Source organism: Castanea sativa, chromosome 5 (genome assembly GCF_040712315.1).
Source record: "Castanea sativa cultivar Marrone di Chiusa Pesio chromosome 5, ASM4071231v1".
Taxonomy (NCBI): Eukaryota; Viridiplantae; Streptophyta; class Magnoliopsida; order Fagales; family Fagaceae; genus Castanea; species Castanea sativa.
The window spans coordinates 10,322,877-10,343,025 of record NC_134017.1 but is presented as its reverse complement, the minus strand read 5'-3'; the positions used below and the strand labels follow the sequence as shown (position 1 = coordinate 10,343,025).

Sequence of the window (20,149 nt, the reverse complement as noted above, 5' to 3'; positions counted from 1 at the left end):
GAGCAGATTTCTTTAATTGCTATAATGCTTCCGGAGTCGCCCCCGTTAATAGTCCTTGCCCTGTTCTAATACTTGCAGACATCAGACACTACCTGGCTACTGACTGGCTGCCATGTAATATTCCCACTCTTCCTCGGATAGGATATTTCACCATTACGTGCAAAGTTGAAGAAACTGCCCCCATTGCATGGAGCCAAGGCTTAGCCAAAATAGCCGTATAAGGTGAATATGCCCTGACAACTATGAAGTTAACTTGGATCTCGGTATCCTCCACCTGTACGGGTAGCCTAATCATCCCTCGTGGAATTACCTGTTTCCCATCAAAACCTACTAGCGGGGAATTATATTTCTCCAAATCCTCTTCTTTCAGCTTTAAACCATTAAAGTCGGAATACATAATTTCTGCACCACTTCCATCGTCCACCAAGACTCATTTCACGTCGTATCCCCTGATACGAATGGTTACTACCAATGCATCATCATGGGGTTGATACGTGCCCTCTTTATCTTCTTCAAAAAAACCCAAAACTGGCGTCACCGAGAATCTCATTCTTTTAATGTTTTCCTCCATAACTTCGTTTCCATAACCATTTTGCATGGACATGATCCGTGAAAGATCCCCAGCTTCTCTTCTCGGATGTGCCAAAATAACATTAATAGTGCCTAAAGCTGGCCGAGGAGTATTTTCCCAATACGTTTGCGTACCTTGTTGTCCCACTTGCCCATCTAGTCTAGACAGGAAATGATTGATCTTCCCCGCTTTGGCTAATTGGTTCAGATGATCACGCAATGTCCGACATTCTTTATGGTATGTCCCTTGTCTTGATGATAATGACAATAAAGATTTTGATTCCTCGTAGACACATTTCCACTCATCTTGTTGGGTGGTCTAAAGTACGGTTCATGTCGAATTTTCTCCAATATGTGATGTATAGGCTCTTTGAACAATGAATTAACCAAGGGAGTTTCGGCGGGCAAAGGACGACTTGGAAAGTCTCGCCTAGGCCGACTGCCTTGAAGCCCCACTCCCTGAAGATCCTTCTTCTCCAGATATACCTTCACTTTTCCTTTGCTCTGACTCTGATCTTCTTTCACCCGTTTATATTTATCTATCCGATCCATAAGTTGGCGCATGTCTACAGCTGCCTTCATTGTCAAGGACTTCCTCAATCCATGCTCCGTGGGAAGCCCCACCTTAAAAGTTCTCACAGCCACATTTTCAACATCTCCGTCAATTTCATTATACATTTCCCAATATCGATCAAAATAAGTTTTGAGCGTTTCTCCTTCCCTCATGGCCATAGATAGTAGTGCGTCCAAGGGTTTTGGGATCCTACTACAAGTTATGAACCGTGCCTCGAATGCCCTTGTCAATTCTTCAAAGGACGTTAGGGAACTTTCCGCCAAGGCATCAAACCACTGCATGGCCATTGGCCCCAAACTGGAGGGAAAAACTCTGCACATCAACGCTTCATTATTCGAGTAGACAACCATCTTTTGATTAAAATGACTGACGTGTTCTACAGGATCAGTCCTTCCATTATAAATAGTAAATATAAGTTGAGAGAACCTGTGGGGGAGTTTTGCCTTATTTATCCAGGCCACAAAGGGAGATTTAGAAATTTGCCTCAAAACTTTACCCATCGCATCATTTCCCTCATTGTGGTACGCTCCACTTTCACCTTGCTTCTCCTTCCGCTTCTTTAACCTAACACCCGAAGAAGCACTCAAACGGACCTCACTGTGAAGAGACTCAAGTGCTGGAAGTTTCTTTCCTCCAAATTTTTCCTCAGAACTATCACTGGAAGAGCAAGAAGAGCTCTTTCTCCCTTGCTTCGTACGATCTAAGCGCCTGCGTAGGTAATCTATCTCGGACTGCATTTGCTGCAACACATCATCGCGAGACATTTGCCCCTCAGTTGGTGACCATTGCTCAGCCACTTGACCACTACAATGCGATTCCACCACTGCACCTGAGGGGCGTTTCTTTCCTACTTCCCGTTGGATATTAACAGTTAAGTTTCTTCTTTGTGAACTTACTGATTCTTCCCTTTCTGGACTTGCCTCCGCCAAATACCTCTAAACCAGAGCGTCTCACTTTGTTGTTCCCACAGACGGCACCAATTGTAAGGACAAAAAATCATATAACAAATTAATAACCACAATAGGTTGTATGACTAGAGATCCAAATACAGTGAATTTGTAGAGAGGGTCACCACAACAAAGTGTCCCTTTTCTTCCGTCCCCCTTTCTTATATATACCCTTTGCCCTTATTATCTCAGCCCTACACATTTCCATCTACTCAACCCCTTCTATTTGACACCTGTCCATTCCTTTGTAGTCGGTAATGGAGAAAGGCCTTATCTCTGTGCTTTGTACAGTTCAGGTCATTTCTACATTAATGCAGTGGACAAAACTGGTACCCCCTATTCAATGCGGCCAGAATGGTTGGTACAGAACATTCAATGCACTGCTCATAGTTATCCAACCCCACCCGGATATTTGCAATATGCCCCGTATATCATCAATTCCTCTTTCGTCCTCTGCCCGGCCATCCCACTTCATCTTCGGGCGGGTTATTTTTATTCTCCTCTACTTATTATACCTTTCAGTATATCTCCGGGTCTTCAGCTCTTTGGATCCTCGGGTCCTCGGATCTTCGAGTTATCACAATAATGTAGTGTAAAATAGATAATTTCATGGTTTTAATAGCTGAAACGAATTAACTAGTCTAACCAGTTGAACTAGAAATTGGCCACCAGTTCGGTCCGAAAAAAATCCCAATAATCAGTCAAAATCGATTATAAACTACGTTAAACCAGGAATCGGAGGCAAATCTAGTTTTGCCCTGGTGTAGTTTTCAAAACCATGGATAGTTTAATATGGGATGTTTTGAAAAATAAGTTTGTAAAATAAAAAAAATAATTAAATTCTTATGCTAACATAGTTTTCAAATACAAAAACTATGAGGTGAATGCCTTTAACATAGTTTTCTTCACATACAAAAACATGGGCATGACTTATGAGACATACAAAAATTCTGTCTCGTTACAAGCTTCTATTTTTTTGGCCAACCCATCTTTTATCTCGTTGGCTTCATGGTAGGCGTAAAGCGGAAGGACGATCGATAAAAAGCACCTGAAAAATCGTCAATTAATAAAGAAACAAGAATCTACCATACCCAATAATTAATAATGACTAATGAGAGACATTGGGAAAGCAAGTATACCTAATACTTTCCGCAGGCGTGAATGAAGACTTTGAATCTAACTATCAACACGTCACTCATCAATATCATCATATGCATTAAAGTTTTCCAAATCAGTGGGGATCAGAACCTTGCACGTGCAAACACGACTGGGGCAAAACTACCTAGAGTTGATTATTGCCCATGGTTTTTATTTCGTAGACACAAGATTGAAAAAACAAATAAAATAAAAATTCCTCATTGCCTTTGTCTTTAGGTTTATAAATTTTAAAATATTACTATTTGTTTTTTTTATAGCCCATGGTTTTTATTTCATAGACACAAGATTGAAAAATAATATAAAATAAAATAAAAATTCCTCATTGCCTTTGTCTTTAAGTTTATAAATTTAAATATTACTAGTTGTTTTTTTCTTTTTCTAAAAAAAACAACTAGTAATATTTTAAAATTTATAAACTTAAAGAAAAAGGAAATGAGGAATATTTAAAATATTACTAGTTGTTAATATTTAATTAATACGTACAGTTTTTAAGTTCAAACCAATCTTAAAATACTATTGGCTGGTCCATACCATATGTGCACCTAAAGGCTTAATGTTTATGGAGAATTATTTATATTTAAATATTTATTAAGGAATAAAAAGCTATTCATATCTATAAAAAAATCCAAATCAAAGAATTAGTAGAAAATAAATATAGGAGTATACCATTATTAAATTAGAATTAAATTAAAAATACATTAATAATAACTAATTTAAATAGGTTTTGTTTAGTGATTGGTTGCTTTATTTTAATAAAACAGTTATTTTTAATTAACTTTAATTAATAGTAAATTAACAAAAATTAAAAACATGTATTATAATGACAGTAAGGAAATATATGGACCATCAGAAACTTAAATGACAGCATAAAATCAACCAAAGACATTTATTTTATTATAATAATAATAATAATAATAATAATAATAATAATAATAATAATAATAATATTATTATTATTATTATTATTATTATTATTAGGCATTACATTGTAAGAAACATGAGCTACCCTCTTCTGTTTTTTTGGGGTAAGAGTTTAAGTAATTAAACAATAACATGATAATGCTTTTTAAGGTTGAACGAATTACGTGGTCCGGTTAATTCTTAATTTTATTCAATATTAAATTAAATGTAGTGTTTGTTACCTACATCTTATTATACACATATTGTTACATACCCATATTTTAAAATTGTGTTAAGATATGTTTCTCAAAAAAAAAAAAAAAAAATTGTGTTAGGATATGAGTGCGTACTAGGTAGGTAGGTGCGTGTAACAATTTTTTAAATATAAAAATAAGCTAAAATATGGAGGAAATGACAGAGAACATGCACGCAAAGACAATTACAGAGAGGTTGAGAAAGTTAAATTTAAATACTTTTAATATAGGTTAGTTGTATATTACTTATAAGAGAAGTCACTCAAACTTCATGGAAATTGCCATTTTTCATCAATGAAGAATACAGCTAGATTCTCCAAGGTTATGTTGACTGTTGACCAACCTACAGTAAACTTAGATTTTTAATCTTTCTTTAAAGTATTTATAGTGGCTCTATAAAAAAATAAAAAAAAAAGTATTTATAGTGGCGAAAATCAACTTGTTAAGGCGATTGTTTCACTGTTAGGATTTTTTTTTTTGGGTTACTACTTTTGAAAAGAGATAGCGTTCCAAAACCGATTTCTTTTATGACGACTTTGCCTGACGTAAAGTTGACGTAAGGTTGCATGTGCAGCTCCTTGAGTGAGAAAATGTGTAGCCCCTTGATTGAGAAAATTTAAAAGAGAAATTTTTGAGTGAGAAAATTTAAGATAGAAAAAAACTACAGCAAATTACTATTTGCAACAAGCATATCATTCGTTTTTTTTTTTTTTCCTTATGGTTTTAAACCACTTAGACTAGCTTGATAGCCAAAAGCAAAATTTGTACATAATTTATTTTCAAATTTGCAAAGTCAATTACAATTTATAGATGCAGATGTCAATCACCATAAGCGTAACTTAAAAAGGTATACAAAATGAGATCACATGTGGATAGGAGACAAAAAAAGAAAAAGAAAAAAGAAAAAGGTATAATCTTCCAAGAACTTGCCAAGATGTTGTAAGAATAGAATTAAGCTATATTTGTTTACAAAAGCTCTCAGTAATTTCCACATTACTGGCAAAGCATATTAGTTTATGAAAGCAATCTAATATTTATATGAGCTAAAAAATGATTTTGTAAAAATAAAATGAATATTTATTACATCCACATGGGGTAGAAATGCACTATTTGGTATTTTCTATCCTCTCTTCCCCTTTCATCAACCCCGTGTGTTGCCTCCCTCCTCTTGCCCCCTCTCTATCTCTCTCACCATCTTTTTGCACAACCAGAGTTTTCACCAAAATGGTGAGTCTCTGCCCAACATAATAAAACCTTGTTAAATGTTATTGTATTTTGTTAAGTTAATAGGTGTGTTTTGGATCACCAAAATATGGGCAATCGAGCTACCTTCTCGTATACAATTTTAAACAAATAAAACTATGTTAAGTTTTAAGACCTTTAGGTTTAAATGTATTAGAATACTAATTTGTAATATTGACAAACCATGATCAAAACGTTTTAGTCTTGTTTAGACTGCTCAAAGTATGTGTCTTATATGTAAAGTTAGGATCGAGTTGCTGCAGAATTTACTGTGCAATTTTGCTTGGCTCGATCGATCGAGAATTAAACTCGACTGATCGAAAATCGTGCAGATTGTTTTTCTGCAGATTTTCCCAACTCAACCCAAGCCCATTAAGGATTAGGGTTTCAGATTTACTTCTCCCACTATATAAAGGAAACCATAAGCACGTTTTTAAAGACTTCTAAGAGAGAAAAGAGTGTGCCTCTTTTTGGATCTAGGGTTTGTACCCAAAATCTCTCTAAAGTCTTTTTTGTTGTTTATGCTGTGTATGTGAATCTCTTGTGAGATATAGAGGTGTTTCCCTTCACATATACCTAGGGTTATCAAGAATCAAGACTATGTCAAGAACTTGATGATCATTCAGTTGCTGCATTAAGAGCTTAAAGATATACAAGCAGGAGAGCTTGTGCATGCTAGGAATCCAAGAAGGAAGTAGTCCGTAGACTTGGAGTTGTCACGTGGTTGTGGTAGTAAATTATTTACTCGAGATAGTAATAGGATGTTAGTGGTCTAAGTTGCTATTATGTAAACTTCAATTTCTTCATAGTGGATTCAATTTTAGCTTGAGGATAGTTAGGTTAAATCCTCCCCAGGTTTTTTACCGGTTTGGTTTTCCTAGGTCATCATATCATTGTGTTGTCATCATATCATTGTGTTCTTTATATTTCCGCTACTTTGCATGATATGATATATTTGTGTTAACCTAGATCTGCTTAATTTACCTAAGTTAATCACTTGGCTAATTAATTTGGTTAAACAATCTAGTTTACAGGGGTCTAAAAACGTACAAACTACACAACAAAGAACTATTTATGCCAAGCTGATCATTGCAGCAATCACCAAAGGCAATGCTCAAATCTTCGGCAGCATTGGTGGAGGCAGAAGTCAAGACCAGAGCTGCTCTGGCCCCTGCCTAAGTTGCTGAGTGCGAAAGGGAACAACCTCTTCATCCCTTCCAATCAAAAAATCACACACTGAGGTAGACCAGTACATCCCTAGCACCAAACTATCTCCACACCTTGAGAAATTAGTGACAAGTAGCCCCTCTGGATTCTAATACCATACTTCTCAGTTCTCACCTAATCATCAATAATAATAATGTAAACTTGACCTCAAGGTAAACACAAAGACATAAATAACAAACTGAAACAATCTTATGTTTTTTCCTTTTTCTATAAAGTATCTTCAAAGTTCTTGACCTGGAAAACTATAATAACCCTCTTCACATTCACTACTGCACATGTAATCTAATGTCTTGTTGAAAGAGCTGCCTCTACATTTGGTCCAGTAGCATGCGGTAAGAACAAGTTAAATACACAAACAAGTTAGTTAAAGAGTTGCCCTATGACATACCATTAAATTTACATTCAAATAGCATATAGAACCAATAAAATCAGCGCATGTTATTTCATAAGTAATCAAGTAAGAGACTAAAAGAGCTGCAATAGTAAAGAACCAAAAAAAAATGGAATTCCATTGAGTTGAACATGTAGCGTGTCTCGTTAAAGTATAAAAGATGAAACAAAATTGGAAGAATTAATGAAGTAAAAATTATCACATTACACTCTTAAATGAGTAAATGCCACTGTATTTATTTATTTTTATAGGTAAAAGTAATTTTTTTGATACGAGACTACTATATGAAAATAGACGCAAAGGAATTTAAAGAATTACAAATGGAAAAATATCTACATATGGATCGACTCTATGAAGGAATGAATAGAGTTACTATCTGTGAGACCTGATACAAAAGACCACAAATAAAAAGAACTAATGAAGGATGCTTGCAACTAAGTTGGTGTGCACTCCACATCTTCAAAAGTGCACCAATTTCTTTCCCTTCATATAGTCCACCATAAACCTAAAAGGAGTAATATTCCAAATTTCCAAATTAGGTCCCCTGCTCCGCCATGCACATAATAACCAAGAACCTTTTCCTGGTAATAGTGTAATACCCACTAAACCCCAAACATCCTGAATATCTAAACTCCACAACTCAAGTGCCACTGGATTTATGCCGAAGTAATTCACGTGAGCTAGCTCTTTGATTTAGATATGATGTGAGGTTGGGCGTGAATTCTTAAGTCAAAAATCTAAATGCTGAAGTTTTAAATATTTGAAGTTTCATTTAGATATTGTTTTTCAACATCCACTAATTTATACACTATAAAAGCAAAGCCAAGCCAAGCAAAAGGGTATCAAACGAAACAATTGATAAAGCTACATCAAATCAACAATGAGGAGAGGAATAAATTTTTTTTTTGATCCAGTTAGTTCAGAATCTTATATCATGATACCAAGCAGATCGTTATTGGGTATCAGAGACAACTGTGTTCGGTAAATATGAAGCTAGATATTCAGAGAATGAAAAGACAGAAAATTGAAAAGAAGTTGAGAAAGAAAGGGTCTGAAACAGAGAAACCAAAAAGAGAGAGAGAGAAAACGTCTCATATTAACTGAATAATTTATTTGAAACTACATTTTTGGCTACCTTATCTAATACCATGAGAGATTGATGCAGAGTCCAATCTAATCATATAGGCAAGTTTTTCTTGATTTTCTCAGTACCCAAACAACACCAAATCAAAATCCAAAAACTTTCTAACAATTTAGGCCGAAATCTCATATTTGATATGACTTATAGAGAAACAAAGATTAGAAACAAGATATATTAAAATAAAAATAAAAATCGAAGAGTCTGAAGGGCGGCAACTAACCTTAGAGAGAAACCTGAGCAATTTATAGTAGTGGAAGAAGATCTTTCTTTATCACCCGTTTCTCTCTCTTGGTCCAACGGACATAGGGTAGGTATTGTGCTCCCTCTCCACCTCCCACCACTCTATCCACTCAGCACTCTCTCTTCAAGTTTTGTTTTGCTTTTGCTTTTGCTAACAAATAAAAACTTGACTAAACCAAAAGTACTGTAGAGAAGGCATTTACACTTTTTATATAGTTAGTAGATATAACTTTTGACTCCAAAATTTTGTTACCTTGGAGTCAAAGCACACAAAAAAGAAAAACTTTAAAATCTCATAAAGGAAAATACTTATAATTTTTCCCTTGTTAAAAGATTAGTACTATGGCTGCGTTTGTTTCGGTGTAAATTAATTTTCGGGTGTAAAATAATTTCAGATGAAAATATTTTCAAGAAAGGAAAATATTTTCGAGTTTTTGGTTGCATTTTAAAAATTATATTAGAAAATAATTTCAAGTGTTTGGTAACATTCTGAAAATGCAAATTTTTACTAATTTTTCATATTTTCTCAGTCATTTTCCCAGCTTCCAAACAAAGCAATACATCAACTGTTAAACAAACAAAAATCAAAAACACCATTCTCACATAAATCATTCGCTCAAGACTGAGAGAGGGAGGAGGAAGAGATCTCACAGCGCGATCTCACATCGCAAATCCGGTCCGATCTCACGGCGCGATCTCACGGCGGTCGGTGTGATTTCACGGCGTGAGTTCTATGGCGCCTCGATCTCGCCGGTGCGCAATCGACAGAGCAATCTCGCACCTCAATCTCGTTCGCGCGAGCTTGCCAGCGTGATCTCGCGGGCGCGCAATCGATGACGTGATCTCGCACCTCGATCTCATTCGCGCGAGCTCGCGGGCACCAACTTGACGGCGCGATCTCGCCTGCGCCAGCTCGCCGGCGCGATCTCACTGGTGTGACTGCCGTTGCTCTCTCTCTCTCTCTCTCTCTCCTTTTCTATTTTCAGTCTGAAAAATTGTATTTGAAGGTAAAATAGAAACGTAAATTGATTTACAGCTGGAGAGGGTTATTTTCCGGTCAACGTGGAAATGATTTTCAGTTTGATCAAATTTTCCGTTGAACCAAATACACGCAAATGCGGAAAATATTTTCTGAAATTAATTTACTGTCCAACCAAACGCAGCCTATGTTTATTTTGAAGTAAAATATTAAAAAAAAAAAATTCCCATTTTAAGTGTTTATTTGTAAGTAAAATATAGTCAAACTTATTAAATATTTTCCGTTGATTATAAAATCCTTCATAAAAAATTGTAAAATATTTTGCTTTTGAAAGTTTGGTAAAATAAAAGACAAAAGAAATTTTACGCCATCAATAACACGTTATTAGAATAGTAAGAAAAAAAGTTGTGCTAGTTGTGAATCCAATAGAAGACAAACTTCTTTTAGCAAAAAAGAAAAAGAAAAGAAAATTAGAAATTTGAAGTGCACAAAAGGTAAAACTCAAAAGTGTTTACTTGGGATCTTTTGGCTCTTCTTTGTACTCTATTGACAAAATATACTTGTAAGAAAAATCAGAAGTCTTATAATTTAATGGTACAATCTCTCTTTTATTAGGAGAATAAAAAAAGAATCCATCTCTTTTAATTAGAAGAATTACATAAAAAAATTAAATAAATAAAAATAGGACTTTTGATAATTCAGGGTCATCGATGCTACAAGCCTACGAATACAAACTCACCCAAAACATTGACTAATGACCATGGGTCTATGAAGGAGATATAACTTCTTCTTCTTTTTTAAATTATTATTATTATTATTATTATTAATTCAACCGTACCTTTCTCCACCTAATAAGAGCATCAATTCTCTCTCTCAAATAATAATAATAATAAGAGCATCAATTTCCGAGAGTTGTAAAGCTCTGAATATGCTAAATTTTAACATCAAATCAATAAAAACATGCATTACCGGGATGTAATTGTAAAAAAATTACAATTGAGCGGTGGCATGGTTGTTGCTAACCTGAGACGTGGTCCTGTTATGGAGGAGCGGTGGTGTAGTCCTGTTTGGATACCATTGTCGTTCCTATAATCAGATCTTTTTGTGTGTGCGTTGTCTCATATTTGTCCGGGTTCTAGAGAAGTAATATTGTCTGAGTTCGCAGTTGGGTGGTTGTCGGTGTAGTTACGTTTTCTATACAAGTATAAACATCAATGTAAATATATGTGGTTACGGTCTTTTGGGATCACTACATCTTCATTGGCAATGACATTTGAGACCTTGGTCTTAACAATCTGATTTTAACTATTCTTTCAATTGTCTTTATTTGCTGGTTGACATTACTGATCAGAAGGGACTTTTCATCAACTTTCTATTAACCTTTTGTATTGGAAATTTTTCTATGCAGAGATTTTGAAGAAGTTTGTCATTTTTGCTGTCTGCCTTATATTTAATAGGAAATTAAATTTGTTGAAAGGTGGTTTGGGTTTTGAGTTTTATTTGAGATTTGGGATTTATTTGGGCATTGGCTTTGAGTTTCTGTTTGGGTAATTAGGAATTTAGGATTTGCTTGAGTATTATGTTTGGGTTTAAATCGGCAACTGTGCCGGTGGGTGGTGCTAGATGGTAAAATATGATATTTTTTAAAAATTAGGCGCTAAAAAAATGTGATATAGCTTATTATCCAAAACAAAAACAAAAAACTGTATATAGCTTCCAACAATAAATAATATATGTTGTATTTTTAACCTCGAGATGCTTCTTGTCCTCATTTTTTTGGATTGAACATTGAAGCAACATTAATCAATTTAATAATTGGCAAACTAGTGTTGACTTTTTGGCTCTCTCGATGGAAAGTCTATAATCGTATTTTCCTTGACATACCCTATCTCCTAAGAATATTAGTATTTTCCTTGATATACCCTCTCTCCTAAGAATATTATGCTTTTTCTTTGAACCTTTCAAGTATTGCTTTGTCCGATCCCGATGAATAATTATACAGTATGTTGAATCTCATCAGAAGTTGACTCAGATATATGTAGGGGTCAAGTAATGCTATGCCAACCATATTATGCTGTGAATCTCATCAAAACTCTTGCTTATACGCCATCATGTATAGTTAGTTTCCTCTTATATAAGTAGTCAGCTTTCTATCTGTATCCTCTCTCCCAAGAAATCAACCATGGCTGCATCTTCTAAATGTCTGTTGCTCTTCATCTCCCTCCTCCTTGGCCATGGTGTTCTTCAGCCTGAGGCTGCTGCAGATAATCAACCTTACAGAACTTCTTATCACTTTCAACCTCCCAAAAATTGGATGAATGGTATGGTTTGTTGATTTTCTTTTTCGAACTTTGTCATTATTTGTTATTTTATATAGCTCTAACGGTGTGTGTTTTTTTTGTTTTGTTTTTTTGCATCTTTGATTTTATCAATGTGACCTGTTGTGATGGTGAATTGGACAAATGGGTGTCTTTGGATGCACAGATCCTAATGGTATGTTCTTTCTAGTCATGTTCTCATTATACAGTTACAATGTTTCCGGCTTCATTAGTTTCCCCTCATTTCCTTTTATTTTTTATATTCAACTTTGAAAGTAGTGATGTCAACAGTTATAGCTAAATTGGTTGATAGATTTTTTTTTTTTTTTTCTAATAGAAATATCAATCATTCAAATCTTTCCACCGCCCATTATCAAATTATAAAATAAAATAACTTTGAAAGTAGTGACACATCAAGTATAACTTTTCATTAAATGTTACAAAACTTCTACCAACTTTTTATGTGATTCTTGTTTTATGAATTTTATGGGTTTTTATATTTATAATTTTTTTTAATACAAGATAGAAATTTTATTTTACCCCAATCTAAGTGTGTGTGTGAAACTCCTTTCTGAAAATTTAACTTTGGTTTTTGCCCCTCTCACATCCCACAAGCACTTATACATGTGGAGTGACCATCACATCAAAGGTGTGTGAGGTGATATTTTATGGTTTACTTTACTTTTATGCATGTTATATTTCATATTAATCCTACTTTATTTATTATTTGAATGAAACAATTATTGATCTTTTATTATCTTAAAATTTTGTAAGTATAGAGAGTATAATGATAAAATATAAATAAGAATTGATTTATCAAATTACACATCTAATAAAAACATATTGAATGATGTAAAATTAACAAAGATAAAGTTTGACTATGAACTCAATTTATTAGATGTGAATTCTGATAAATTCACTATTGAATTATATCCTTCATGCTTGCAAAATTTCTAAAAGATTAAAGATTAACAACTATGTCATTAATCAAATATTTAAATTTTAAGTTTTTATAGTCTAAAATTACTCATAAAAAATAAGTTTATGCACCTAATAGTGAATAACATCTGATTGACATAAAATTTGACATGCATGATAAGAATATAAAAAACATATAATTCAACGGTTAGATTTTCAAAATATATAACAATATTAATTTTTTTAGTGAGAGTTGTAACCATAGGCTATAGTCAAGTTTATAGCCAAACTTTTTTTAGTTAATAAAAATGACACCAAATGAATCTTGAATCCATCTCTAAAAAGTAGTAGATTATTTTTTTAGTAAGAAAATTAGAAAATAATAGAGGCGAATTAAGCACGGGGCAGAATCCAATCTGAAAGGGCCAAACTTTATATTTCAACAATATTAATAGGATTAAAAAAAGTGTACAACATCACAAAAATGGATGTATTGGACACTGTTTCTTCTTCTTCTTCTTTTGTGTGTGTTGTGGGGGGGAGGGGGGGGGGGGATAAGTAGAGTCTAAATGTTTCAAGGTCTGCCTGCAATTCATCCTTTTAGATTATAATCAACTAAATCAAGGTAAATTTTTTTTTTCCCAAAAGGGTGAGTCAGGTCTCAATCTCAAGGGAATGTAATTTATAAATCTCAGCCATACAAACCCAAGGATTAATTGATAGTTTAGGTCATTATGGTTACCGATTATGTAATCTACCTAGTATGGTAGTGTGTTAATGTGTTATATGTGGATCTTCTTGCAGGGCCAATGTTATATAAGGAAATTTACCATCTATTCTTTCAATATAATCCCAAAGGCGCAGTTTGGGGCAACATTGTTTGGGGTCACTCTACATCAACGGATCTTGTGAATTGGACCCCACATGAAGCCGCCATCTATCCATCACAACCGTCTGATATCAACGGCTGCTGGTCGGGTTCCGCCACGATCCTCCCCGAGGGTCGACCGGTCATTCTCTACACCGGAATAGACCCTAACAACCACCAAGTCCAGAACTTGGCCATGCCCAAAAACCTTTCTGATCCATTCCTTAGGGAATGGGTTAAGTCCCAAGATAATCCACTAATGGCCCCTAATTCCTATAACAAAATCAATTCATCCTCATTCAGAGACCCAACCACCGGTTGGCTAGGCCGTGATGGGTATTGGAGAGTAATCATTGGGAGCAAAATTAATCAAAAAGGATTAGCAATTCTTTATAAGAGCAAAGATTTTGTTCATTGGGAAGAAGCTAAAAAACCACTTTATTCGTCCAAAAAATCAGGAATGTGGGAGTGTCCAGATTTTTATCCAGTTTTGATCAAAAGCCCACTTGGTATTGACACATCAATTGATGGTCCCAATACTAAACATGTGCTCAAGGTGAGCTTAGATGATACAAAACATGATTACTACAAGATTGGAAGTTATAATCAGAACAAGGATATCTTTATTCCGGATAACGGACCGTTCCATAAAAACTCTGGATTAAGATATGATTATGGAAAATTTTATGCCTCAAAGACTTTCTTCGAAGGAAACTCAAAGCATAGAAGGATCTTATGGGGCTGGGTTAATGAATCTTCGAGTGTAGAGGATGACATCAAGAAGGGATGGTCTGGAGTTCAGGTAATTTTAGCTCTAAATAATTGCTTTATTGAAATTTAAGTTCCATTAGAAAAATAATTCAATTAAGTAAGTTTGGGTTTCTTTCCCCCCCCCCCCCAATTAGTTTATTAACTTATTTTTTAATTTACAACTTTTCAAAGTTTTACATTTTTTATAACGTACTTTTAATAATTTTAAACAAATAGGTGTTCTTAGCAAGAAATCAATCCAAACCATGCATAGTTTAAAGAAATGTTTGCATTTAACTCGCTAGTTTTGAAACAACACTAAAAATAATTTAATGGAGAGTGTTGGGGGCGTAGCGCGTTGGTAGGAGTTCTGGACTTGGTCATACTTGCGAGTTCAGAAGTCCTGCGTTCAAGTTGTGCGCTTCACAAAAACACTTTTTCCTTGACAAAAAAAAAAAAAAAAAAAAAAGAAGAAGTAATACAGCAAGTGTTTTCTGTTAAGGTCCATTGGACTTTATGGTCTAGGCCCATTTTTGGTTTTTTTTTTTAATTTAAATTTTGAATAAGCCCACACTTTAGGGTTTTGGGCCGCACACATATGCCTCTTATATAAAGGCATTTCATGAATAATTATTCTCAAGAACAATAACATAATTATTCAGTATTTTGAACATTCTTTAAAAAAGATGAAGTTACACAAATTATCTCTGTGGCACATTTTGCAGGCAATTCCAAGGAGTATTTGGCTTGATAATTCTGGAAAACAATTGGTGCAATGGCCAATAAAAGAAATCGAAACGCTGCGTTTAAAAGAAGTCAACTTGCCTAAGCAAGTACTTAAGGGAGGATCAGTCCTTGAAGTTTCTGGTGTCACTGCAGCCCAGGTGATTTAAAAAAAAAAATAAATAATTCTGTAGTGGGATTTTGCCACATGTCATAGTACAAAGCAAAATTATTGTTAAAATAGCTTATATGTTCTGAAACAAGTACTTTGTTTTTTCATAATATTTTACAGGCAGATGTGATTATTACATTTGAGATAACAGAGCTCAGTAAAGCTGAAGTGCTGGATCCAAGTTGGACCGACCCACAATTGCTTTGTAGCCGAAAGGGTGCATCAGTTAAAGGTGGTATTGGGCCATTTGGGCTACTAGTATTGGCTTCAAAGGGCCTACAAGAATATACAGCAGTGTTTTATAGAATTTTTAAAAGCCACAACAAATATGTGGTGCTTATGTGCGGTGACCAAAGCAGGTCTCTCTGTCTCTCTCAAGCCATCAATCTCTCTTGCCAAATTGCAAAGTTTTTTTTTTACTCTTTTTTTTTTGGGTTCTTATGGGGTGTTAATTGTTGACAGATCTTCCTTGAATCATGAAAATGATGAGACCACATATGGAGCTTTTGTGGATGTGGACCCTGTTCACGAGAAGCTGTCACTCAGAAGCTTGGTGAGTTGCTATATATAAAACCAAAGAAAACGTTTAAAAAAACACAAAGTTACATAATCATGTTATCTTCTTTTGTTGGTGTCAAAAATAATCATGTTGTCTACACATTGCACATTTGCATTCATGGGAAACTTAAGAACTGCGGCATGTTTCAGTGCCTAGTCTATCACAATTTACATCAAACACTTTAGAATCTTTTTTTTTTTTTTTTTTTTTTTAATTTTTTGATGTCTTACCTACTCCATACCTGCCTAGGGATGGAAAGTAGATCAGATTACATTGCATTCATGGTTTACTTAAGAAGTGCAAGATGTTTCTATAGCTCATCATAATTTCTATCAAAACACTTTAACAATCTTTCTTTTGGGGGCAAGACAAGACTTCAATCCAGTACTCCAATACATTAGACCAGATATGAGACTTACATTAGACCAGATATGAGACTAACATGTAATAATTGTTAGATATATAATGCATTGGTGTGATATCCAATACATTGAATGTAAGCCAAGCAACTTCTATTTTTTGATATTGTACCTATTCAGGCCTTGCCTATGGATGATAGTGAATAAGATTTGGTAGGTTTTTCAATTCTACTAAATCCTAATAAGGTGAGTTTGGGGTTTTTTTAATGGGTATGAAATAGGTTTGGGTTTTAAATCTTGGGTTCTTGAATCCAATACAATTATATATGCATTTAAATTATTAAAACGTTCCTATCATTTATTTTATTTGTAAGAAATGTCTCTTTAGTAATGTGCTAATGCTTGAATTTAATTCAATAACATTATATATATATATATATATATATATATATATATATATATATTTGGGAAATTTACTAATTTGGTCCTCCAATTGTAGGTTAAAGTTCAATTTGATATCTCAATCATTAATTGTGTCAATTCAGTCCTTCAACAATTGATTATGCGAATTTAGTCTCATAACTTTCAAAATTAAGCCAAATCTCTAAATCATCTCTATATTTAAATTTTAACAATACTAATTAACGTGGAAAATGAAGCATAAGTTAAAAGGTTAGTATTGAAAGTGTAAAGTTTTCAAAATTAATTCAGTTTTAACTATTAATTCCATTATATTTAAATGGAAATGGGTCCCATGGATGAAATTGATTTGATTTTGAAAGTTGAGGGACTAAATTGACGTAATTAATAGTTGAAGGACCAATTTGAACTTTACCTAATAGTTGAAGGACTTAATAACCTTTTTATTTAGTGTTAAACTGACCCACCTGTTTTACGCAATTCATGGTTTGATGAGTGTGATATGGAATTTCTAACATTTAATAAAGTTTTGGAAAGATTTAGCATATAAAATATTTAACAGATTTGAGTTTTAAAAGGGGGTTTTTCCCCTTAAACCCGATCCGTTGTTCCTGTCATACTTTGGATTTATACATTTAATATATTGTAATTTATTTTTATTAAAAATAAAAACTCTTTTGGACTCTTATTTATTTATTTCGGATGGATAATCAAGGCCGAGGATAATTTTATCTATTCTTCTGCCAAATCAAAACTAAATAGAAGCACCACTAAGTACAAAAGCTTAATATTCTCTTTTAAGGTTTGAGTAGATGTCCTTTAGGTATTTAATGATTATTATACATTATCATGTGTATAATTAGATCTTTAATAATGTATGAATTTGAAACACACACATTTGTTTTGATAGTTTATGTTCTTTTAAAATTCAATATTTTACGTGGTTGTATGTTTTCTAATGGAAGATACCTAATTAAAATGAATACCAATTGCATACAACCAAATAAAATGGAGGCCACCAGTCAAATATTGTTTAATTAAAAGATTGTTTAATTTTCATTCATACAATGATTATACCTGCATAAATTTACAAATCGACAACAAGCCTGCCTATAGAATTTTACCACATTTTTGCTGAATTTGTGTTTGCATGATTGAGATTATGATTTTTTTTTTTCATTTACCCATTTAGTGTCCTAATGCATTCGAGGTTTTATTTCTTTTTACAGATTGATCACTCTATAGTGGAGAGCTTTGGTGGAGAAGGAAAAGCTTGCATTACAGCTAGAGTTTATCCCACATTGGCTACGGATGCTGAGGCCCACTTATATGCTTTCAATAATGGTACTGGGAACGTTGGGATCACAACATTGAGTGCTTGGAGTATGAAGAAAGCTCAAATCAATTGAAACTATACTTAGAATTTGTGGTGTTCATATGTTTTTATTCGACTATGCAGTATGCACCAATTGAAAAAAAATAATGATAATGCACCCATTTGAGCATAGTCAATGAATTGGTGCTTACTGGTTAATCCTGATATTAATCATCAATCAGTTGAAACTATTTTATGCTTTCAATAATACACCAATTTTTTCAATTGTGCACAATTCGATAAATTCAATTGGTGCATAGAAAATTGATTGTCAATGGAAAAAATTCCAAATGCACTGCCACATGAGATAACGTCTCTTGTCAATGATAATTTAGCATAGGCACAAGTTTTTTTTTCACCGTTAAAACAATTTAAGATTTCAATTGGGTTAGGGGAGGAAACAGTGCATATCCAACCCTTTTGTTTTTTACAATAAAACCAAACATCAAAGCATGATTTGATGCATGGTTTTTCTAGATAGAACCCTAGACAATAGCCTAAGTGGGCTAGTGGGCATAAGATGCACGCATGATTGTCCTTCAAATGTAGACAAGATTTTTCTGCTTAGGGTGCGTTTGTTTTCCGAATGTACAATAATTTTAGGTAAAAATAATTTCAGGAAAGAAAAATATTTTTTAGTATTTGGTTGCATTTTAAAAATTATATTAGAAAATAATTTCAAGTGTTTGGTAATATTCTAAAAATGCAAATTTTCTACTAGTTTCTCACATTTTCTTAGCCATTTCTCAGCTTCCAAACAAATTTTATAATAGAAAATTGCAATCCATCAACTTTTAAACAAACAAAAATCAAAACAACACCATTTTGGGCAAGTAAATCATTCGGTCAAACTGAAAGAGGGAGGAGGAAGAGAGAGTCATTGCAAATCGAGGGAAAGGGAGAGGTAGATCGAGAAAGAGAGAGATCGGTGGTCGATGGATCATGGGCGACGAGACCGGTCCAACGGCGGCAGGCTTTGGCGATGCGATCTCACGACGCGATCTAGGCGGGACGATCTCGCGGCGGGAGCTCTATGGCGCGATCTCGCCGGCACCAGCTCAATCGCGTGATCTCGCGGCTCGATCTCGTTGGCGTGAGCTTGACGACGCGATCTCACGGCTCGATCTCGCTGGCACAAGCTCAACTGCAAGGCTTTGAGGTGAGGACAACGATCTAGGCTTCACCGACGTGATCTGACCGGATTCAACGATCTCCCTCTAGCTCTCTCTCTCTCTCTCTCTCTCTCTCTCTCTTTTCTAGTGTGACTACCGTTGTTCTCTCTCTCTCCTTTTCTGTTTTTAGTCTGGAAAATTCTATTTGAAGGTAAATTGAAAGTGTAAATTATTTTCCACCTGAAGCCCTCTTATTTTATAGTCAACTGATTTAATTTTCCCTTTGACCAAATTTTCTAAGCATCCCAAACAACAAGCACGGTGGAAAATATTTTCCTAATTTCCTTTACCGTTGAAACAAACACAGCCTTATATTCAAGCTCAAACATCATCCATAAAATTCATCAAGTAGACTGTACCATGTACACTTGCTCTGTTCCTTCATTTTCATCATGTTAAACATCATTCTCTAAACTAATTACATCTTAATAACAAGCTAGTCTAGTGCTAGTTTTTAAGTAATATATGTATCAAAACAAGTGTTACTGATGGATGTATTTAAATAGTTTGGTCCTGACTAAGTTGAATCTAATCAGTCAAGAAGCAAGAAATCAAGCCTAGAAGAGTGGCTCAAGTCAACTCATGACAGAAAGTTCGTGTGACCCATGCTCGACTAAAAGTCAAACAACGCATTTGCTTGACCAAGAATGCAGCAAACAGTAAATAACTTTATTGGTCTTTGTTGGGATTTGTGAAGCCTAGTTATATTTGATCTAGATTGTGATCCGACCTAATATAAAAGTGTTATGGTTTTTAATGAGATTTTTTTTAGGCTAAGTCCATGAAGCAGAGCGGCCCAAGCAATATAGAAAATCTGTTGTTTGGAGATTAGGGTTTGGTGTGTTATTTTAAGAGAGAAAACTATACTGCTGAATGTTGTATTTTTTTTCCT

At 34.2% G+C, this 20,149-nt stretch overlaps 1 protein-coding gene and 1 long non-coding RNA gene across 2 annotated transcripts; one reads left to right on the top strand and one right to left on the bottom strand.

Moving 5' to 3' along the window:
• Positions 1 to 6,571: 6,571 nt before the first annotated feature.
• Positions 6,572 to 8,770, bottom strand: LOC142634521 (uncharacterized). The gene is made up of 2 exons (XR_012844197.1): positions 8,625 to 8,770; positions 6,572 to 7,768 (listed from the first exon to the last, which is right to left on the bottom strand). It is a non-coding gene; the product is annotated as an uncharacterized LOC142634521 (long non-coding RNA).
• Positions 8,771 to 11,538: 2,768 nt separating this feature from the next.
• Positions 11,539 to 18,396, top strand: LOC142634520 (beta-fructofuranosidase, insoluble isoenzyme CWINV1-like). The gene is made up of 6 exons (XM_075808832.1): positions 11,539 to 11,944; positions 13,664 to 14,529; positions 15,203 to 15,361; positions 15,493 to 15,731; positions 15,835 to 15,925; positions 17,940 to 18,396. Exons 1-6 carry the CDS (start codon positions 11,806 to 11,808, stop codon positions 18,117 to 18,119), a joined length of 1,674 nt encoding a protein of 557 aa, XP_075664947.1. The 5' UTR covers positions 11,539 to 11,805; the 3' UTR covers positions 18,120 to 18,396.
• Positions 18,397 to 20,149: the final 1,753 nt, after the last annotated feature.

Coding starts and splice junctions, on each gene's coding strand:
- LOC142634520 (XM_075808832.1), top strand. CDS start 11,806: ATGGCTGCATCTTCTAAATGTCTGTTGCTCTTCATCTCCCTCCTCCTT. Junction 11,945..13,663: donor TCCCAAAAATTGGATGAATG/GTATGGTTTGTT, acceptor ATCTTCTTGCAG/GGCCAATGTTATATAAGGAA. Junction 15,732..15,834: donor ATGTGCGGTGACCAAAGCAG/GTCTCTCTGTCT, acceptor AATTGTTGACAG/ATCTTCCTTGAATCATGAAA.